General features: G+C 34.5%; 1 protein-coding gene across 1 annotated transcript; it reads left to right on the plus strand.

Moving 5' to 3' along the window:
- Positions 1 to 122: 122 nt before the first annotated feature.
- LOC119609373 (peptidyl-prolyl cis-trans isomerase G) lies at positions 123 to 5236 on the plus strand. Its single transcript, XM_037964126.1, has 8 exons — positions 123 to 646; positions 1336 to 1423; positions 2026 to 2055; positions 2126 to 2265; positions 2330 to 2477; positions 2792 to 2903; positions 2966 to 3145; positions 3216 to 5236. Exons 1-8 carry the CDS (start codon positions 334 to 336, stop codon positions 4947 to 4949), a joined length of 2745 nt encoding a protein of 914 aa, XP_037820054.1. The 5' UTR covers positions 123 to 333; the 3' UTR covers positions 4950 to 5236.
- The last annotated feature ends 1969 nt before the right edge of the window (positions 5237 to 7205 follow it).

Below are 7205 nucleotides of genomic sequence, written 5' to 3' on the forward strand. Positions count from 1 at the left end.
AAATTTAAAAACTAAACGTAGTTGAAAACTTAGCCGGCTTACAGTCGATTTTAAGCCGCCGTCCACATATTTGGTGTCAGTCGCCGCCGCCGTTAATATTTGTCGGCGCAGGGCTCTGGTGGCAGCATTATCACAGTTTTTATTTGACAATCGAGAAAAGTAGGAAAAAATTTTATTTTTTTCAGTTCGTGCGCAAACTAAAAAAATAAATTAAAGAAAAATTTGTAAAATTTGCTTTTAACTTCTCAAATACTAAAGCAAACAAAGTACATGTATTGTAAACATACATATTCCAAGTAAATTTACGAAAAAAAGTTCAAAGAAAAAATCGCCATGACGGTGACCAATGGCGGTGGCGGTGGCAGTAGTGCAAATAGACCGCGTTGTTTCTTTGACATATCACTTGGTGGTCTACCAGTGGGCCGTATAGTTTTTGAACTTTATAACGATTTAGCACCAAAGACCGCTGAAAATTTTCGTGCATTGTGTACGGGTGAAAAGGGCACGGGCCTGGTGACGGGAAAGCAATTGCACTACAAAAATGTCATATTTCATCGTGTCGTCAAAGATTTTATGATACAGTCTGGTGATTTTTCAGCTGGCAATGGTACTGGTGGCGAATCTATTTATGGTGGTACATTTGAGGGTAAGTGCAAATATTTTGTATGCAAAAATCTTGATTATTTTATTTTGTATTTCTTTTAATTTTTAAGCATTAAGTTTCTATGGCAGCCATGTTTTTTGTGTTTTGTTTATAAACAATTAGGAAATTCAAAGTAATGTGTAGTCTTTATTTAATCAGTTTAATTTGTTTAGCTGATTTTTTATGAGATAATAAATATGCATTGTAGTCTTATTGATTTTTTATATAATAAACTTTATATATTTGTATGAGAAGAATACTATTTTATCACACAAACAGTAACGTTATTTCTTCGCTGGCCTTACAGTCATATACATACGTTCTTCCTATGGTAGAATGTTTCTTTTCTGTCATAATTTTGAATACTAATGTACTAAACTATTCCTGTAACAGTCATGGATCATATATCATTTTATCCCGAGATTTTCCAAAGACTTTATGTAGCTCGCGGATGAAATATCTCAGACTACCTCCAAAAAATGTTATAATTTTTTGCCGGAAAACATTGCAAAAGTTGGGTCTTAGCTCCAGAATGTACTGAATCATATTTGGCAAACAATTTTAAAATCTATGATCCTAGTCTAAAGTTTTATTTCTCTAAATTTATCCTATTCTTTACAAATAGTCTTTTATTTCCATTATATCATTAAAATTTAAAATTCTAATTTCTAAATCTATTCTCTAAATTACAGATGAAAGTTTTGATATCAAACATGATCGTCCTTTTCTACTTTCCATGGCAAATCGTGGTAAAAACACCAATGGCTCCCAATTCTTTATGTAAGCATTCATCGTATATATTAATACTTAAAACAAAACATTTCCAATAATAATTTCCAGTCTATTTTCAGCATTATTGTTTTAAAATTCTTATTTTTGTTCTTTGTAACCTTTGTTTTAGAAACTTTTTATAAAAAAAATCAAATATTACATGATTATATTGTTATTTATTATCTAGCTATGTGGCATCCTAAGCTAAAGCACGGGGGCCTGTCTCACTAAACTTTCCTTACAACTTTTAAAAGTACTTAAACTATGGAACCTAAGCTAGCAACATTTGATGCTCTTAACCAATTAAAAAATGGACATTTTTAAAATAGAAATTGCCGACAGGTCTACCAACTCCTAAGGAATAATGCAGTAAAATAGTCTAGGCTCAACATGACTATGTTACTATCTTCAGCACTGATTGTTTTCATCAGAATTTGTTCTAATTCCCAAAATGTAGAAATTATTTTGCATTCATACCCAAAAATAATTAAAAAACTGTAGACAATTCTTCAACCATTTCAACACCAAAAATATAAAAAAAAAACACAAATCAATGTAGTAAATGACAAAGTGTAAAGAATATTTTTCTCTTCTTCTGTTTTTCATTATAGTACTACACAACCTGCTCCACATTTGGACAAGTAAGTTTTTGATGTTAGTTCTGCTGCATGCTTTCTGTATATTAACAAGTTATACTTTTTGTTATTTTAGCGTTCATGTTGTTTTCGGTGAAGTTTTATCGGGTCAAGATTTAATACGCCAATTGGAAGATTTGCCAGTCGATCGTAATTCACGTCCTTTACAAGATGCTGTTATCAGTAATTGTGGTGAATTAGTGCGCCAGGTTAAAGGTAATTTAATTTCAGCATTTTTTCTTTGTGCTTAAGTATAAAATATGTTTATCTTTGTTTATAGTTAAAAAAGACAAGAAGAAAAAGAAACGGGCTGCTACTGTTTCATCTAGTGAGAATGATTCTGCTAGTGACTCTGAGACTGAAAAACGTAGTAAGCGCAAGGAGAAAAAGAAGAAAAAGAAACGTTCCAAGTCGAGTGACAAGGAAAAGTAAGTATAGATTGAACTTAAGTTTAATGCAAACTAAAACCATACAATCCCTGCTCTGGAAATGGCAAGTAGTCGTGTGAGTTTTTGGGATTTGTGTTTTTATGTTCCATTCATTTATGCTCTCTTTAGATGGGCTAAACTTATAGTGAAAGTGCATAATTGTAATGCTATAAAGGGTGAATAATAATCTCCAGAGTGTAAATCTACCAAGATTCAGATTTGTAGTTGCAGGAACTCAACGAAGTTTTTTTCAGAAATTACTCTTAATTTCAAATGACCTATTTTTATTAACCGTGGCAAATTATATTTTATAGATCTGAATCGGAAAAAGAACTTGAAGAAGGAGAAGCTACTGGAGATGATGAAGAAGGTGAAATACATCCTTTAGTGACAGTTACAAAAATCGATCCAGATGAAATCCCAGAAGTAAATTTCTATATAAAAACCTAACTTATATTGAAAATCATTCTTAATTCTAATACTCTTAGGTTTCTCATAAATTTTTAATGCGCGATGATCGTTCTAAAAGATCACAAGATAAAGAGGATGGTCGTGAGGCATCACGTGACCGTCAGGAAAAAAATGATGGACGCAGTTCTTTTGGTTGGTCCAAGAAAAAGGTACCAACATCACGCAGCGGTCGCATTATAAAAGGCAGAGGTGTTTTCGTAAGTGTTATTATTTTTAGAGAAAAACATACATATGTGTCAGTTAAATAATAAAAAATAATTTTTTTAGCGTTTTCGCACACCATCTCGTTCACGCTCTCGTAGTACTACGCCGCCTCATTGGAAGCGAGCACAAAATCGTACTATAAAAATGTCAGACTTGGAGCGTATCGAAGAGGAGAAGAAAATGCGTGAAGAGGAAATTAGGAGACGTGAAATAGAGCGTAAGAAACGTCATGAAGAGGCAGCCAAAAATCCCAAGAAATCATTTTTTGAATTGTCACATGGTGACAAAGATGCTGAAGGTGCCGAGTCTCCCGAGCGTAATGTGTCCAGGCGTCAGCATGATGACAAACAGGATGAAAAGAATAGAACTAAAGAACGCGGTGGGCGCAGTGATGAACGTGAAAAAGAAAGAGAGCGTACAAAGGATAAGGAAAGTGTAAGAAGTCGTAAAGACTCAAAGGGAGACAAAGAAAAAGTAGAACAGTCCCGTATGCAGGAACGTAAAAAAACTCCGGAACGTAAAAAGTCAGTTGACCTGAATGCCTTAGACTATGAACATCAACCTGATAGCGAAACAGAACTAGATAACACAGCTGATCTGGATGAGTCCTTAAACAAGAGAGCACGGACGACTTCGTCAACGTCTGCGAAAGATAATCATAAGACTTTATCAACTTCAAATAATGAAAGTAAGACAGAACGTTCTGAAAAGGAAAGAAACCGTAAGGATAGTTCGACAAAGGAAAAAGAACGTGAAAGGGAAAAGGAAAAGGAAAGAGAAAGAACAAAAGAAAAGGAAAAGGAGAAGACGGTTAAAAAAGCTCGTAATTCGCGTTCTCGCTCTAAATCACGTTCAAAATCTAGAGCACGATCACGTAGTAAATCTCGTTCTAATTCCAGATCTCCTTCACGTTCAAAACGTCGCCGTTCTCCCTTCCGCAATGACCGACGTATGCCCATGCGTCGTCAAGGATTCCGTTCGCCCCTACGTCGCAACAACTTTCGTGGTCGCAGAGGAAATCCATTTGGCGATCGACGTCGTCGTTCTCGTTCTGGTGATCGTTTTCGCAATCGTTATCCACTTTCACCTCTACGTCGACATTCACCACAAGAACGTAGGCGTTCAAGGGATCGTCGTGATCAATCACGGAGTCGTTCTCGCTCACGTTCGACAGGGCGTGATCAACGTAATCGTGGCAGAATTGAAGGTGGTGGAGGAGATAGAGATAGACGAGATCGCAGTCGTGATCGGCGTTCTAGGTCAAAATCTAAATCACGAACACCTTCACGCAATCAACGTCGTGGCAATCGTTCTAGGTCGCGATCACCTAAACGCTCTCGTTCGACAGAGCGACGTCAAAGAAAATCTAGCGATCGTCACTCCTCACCAAAGAAATCGAATGATCAAAACACATCCGCCTCTAGTGGCAGTATGACCGAGGAAAAAGCTGCCCGTGAAAAACAACAGAAACGTGCCGAAGCTCTGTTAATGTTCAAAGATCACATGCGCAAAGAGATCGCCAAAGAGGAGGAAAAACGTGCCGAAAGACAACGTATTGAAGATTTGGAAAAGGAAAAAACTGCTAGAGAATTGGAACAGTTAGAACGTTTAAAGCAAGAAACACTCAAAAAATTAGAGGAACATGAAAAACTTAAGAAACTAACAGTTATAGCAGCTGTGGCAGCCGCTGTTAGCTCTACCAACGATGACAAAGATGAAAAATCGCGCGATAAGAAAAAGAAACGTAAGAAATCCAAGAAACATGCGCGATCTTCATCAGCTTCTGACTCCGATTGAGTTACTTTGGCCATTTCTCCAGCAATTATCTAACTCTTAACTTACGAGTTACCATTTCAGGCATGTATAAAGGTGTTTTTATATAAAAAATTTACGGAATTATTTGTATCGTTGTGTGAATACAAAACTTTTAATGAATGAATTAATTTTTATTATATTTTCATCTCAATTCAATTGTAATTTGATTAAGTAATTCAGAAAATATTTTATAAATTAAATGGTACTTTTTTTGGTTTGCTATTCATTTATATTGAATGAATAAATTGAATTGAATTAAATAAAGATTTAAAAACAAATATTAAACTTGTTCTTGCAATTGGAAAATAGTAATGAAAAATAGAGGAAATGAATTAATCTATGTCCGTCAGCCTGGATCTTTGTTGTAATGAATTTTGTGGGGATCTCAGATATCTTAGGGATGCTAATGTTCAATAATTCTATCGGGCATGCTTTCGAGAAGTTTGCCATTTAAATTAAGCAAAATCGGTCCATGAATGTTGTTGTTTTTTATGTTATACAAAAGATAGATATAGAAAACAAGTTAGAATGCTATATTCGGCTCTGTCGAAACATAAATACCCATCAGCTAAAAGCTAGTTTTTTTATCAACACATTGAATTTAGATTTTTAAAATTAAACAAATATTTAAAAAACAAGTAAGAAATTATAGTCGGGCGTGGCCGACCATATGATACCCTACACCAGTTATGAATATTAAATGTGATTTATTTTTCATAATAAAGCATTTATCTTCAATATTCCCTTGTTCCGATACATTTAAGCAATTTATGGATGAAAAACTAATTTTCTGAAAGAGGCTTTATATGGGGGCTAGGGGCAAATATGGACCAAGCCCGATAAAATTTTGTGAATATATTTATATTGATATAATATTTTATTGTGCTGAATTTGCGCGATATTTGTGTTTATAAGCTAATTTGGGACATTCAAGTAATTTTCTGAAGGGAACTTTGTATGGGAGCTAGGGTCAAATGTGGCCCGATCTTTATGAAATTTGGCAGGGTCATCAAGACTTCTATAAAACTTAGTTATGCCGTATTTTATCGATATATCTGTATATTTAACATAATTATGAGCTCAGAAGCCCTTTTCGGGGGGTTCTGTTGTATGGGGGCTAGGTGAAATAATGGACCGATTTTAACCATTTTCAATAGGCTTCGTCCTTAGGTCAAATAAAACGTGCGTGCCAAATTTCATCCAATTATCTTGAAAATTGCGACCTGTACCTTACGCACAAGGTTTACATGGACAGCCAGCCAGACGGACGGACGGACATAGCTTAATCGACTCAGAAAACGATTCTAAGCCGATTGGTATACGTTAAGGTGGGTCTAGGACGAATATTTTGGTATGTTACAAACATCAGCACAAATCCAATATACCCTCCCCACTAAAAAATTAAACAGAATCTAACATTTATATCTGGCAACACTGCATAAATGCATTTCCTTTAAATGCTTGCTTTATAAAACAACGGCAACAATATTCATTCATGCCGTTTCCCATTTTTATTGCATAATTTGCTTTGTTTTAAGAAAATTTGATATTCAATAATAAGAGAGGCTAAAAGTATTTGTTAAAGAGAAATAATAAAAATTTAACTAAATGAGAGATAACGTTACAAATTACATATTTATTTAAAGATGAGTTACCAAAAAGTTAAAATTGAATGCCGGTAGTTAAAAACTTTCATTAGCATTTAATAATCATTAAACAATTTGATAATTTTTTGTGATAAACAAATGTAGCCAAAAATAAGTAGGAAAGTATAGTCGGGCATGGCCGACCATATGATAACCTACACCATGAGTATATTTTAAAAATTATTTATTTTTTATACAGGAACTTTTATGTTGAATTTTACCTTAATTTTCTAAAAGAGGCTTTATATGGAAGTTAGGGTCAAATATGGACCGATCCTCAACAAATTGAGAGAAGGGATGTACATATTTTTATATAAAGGATAGTTATGCTGAATTTCATCTCGATACTAATGGTTATAAGTCAACTTTTAGAAGTTTAAGATAGGGTCAAACTACGCCGATCATTATAAAAATCGACATCATTTATGTCTATTTAAAACTTAGTTGAGCCAAATTTTTTGCTAAATAGTAGTATATTTGACGTAGTTATGAGTAAAACACCCCAAATAGGAAGGTCAGGTTGTATGGGGGCTAGGAAATAATAGACCGATTTCAACCATTTTCAATAGGCATCGTCCTTGTGCCGAAAAAC

This window comes from Lucilia sericata, unplaced genomic scaffold (assembly GCF_015586225.1).
Source record: "Lucilia sericata isolate MDLA Ls3-8-SP2 unplaced genomic scaffold, ASM1558622v1 Contig000970F_arrow, whole genome shotgun sequence".
Lineage (NCBI taxonomy): Eukaryota > Metazoa > Arthropoda > Insecta > Diptera > Calliphoridae > Lucilia > Lucilia sericata.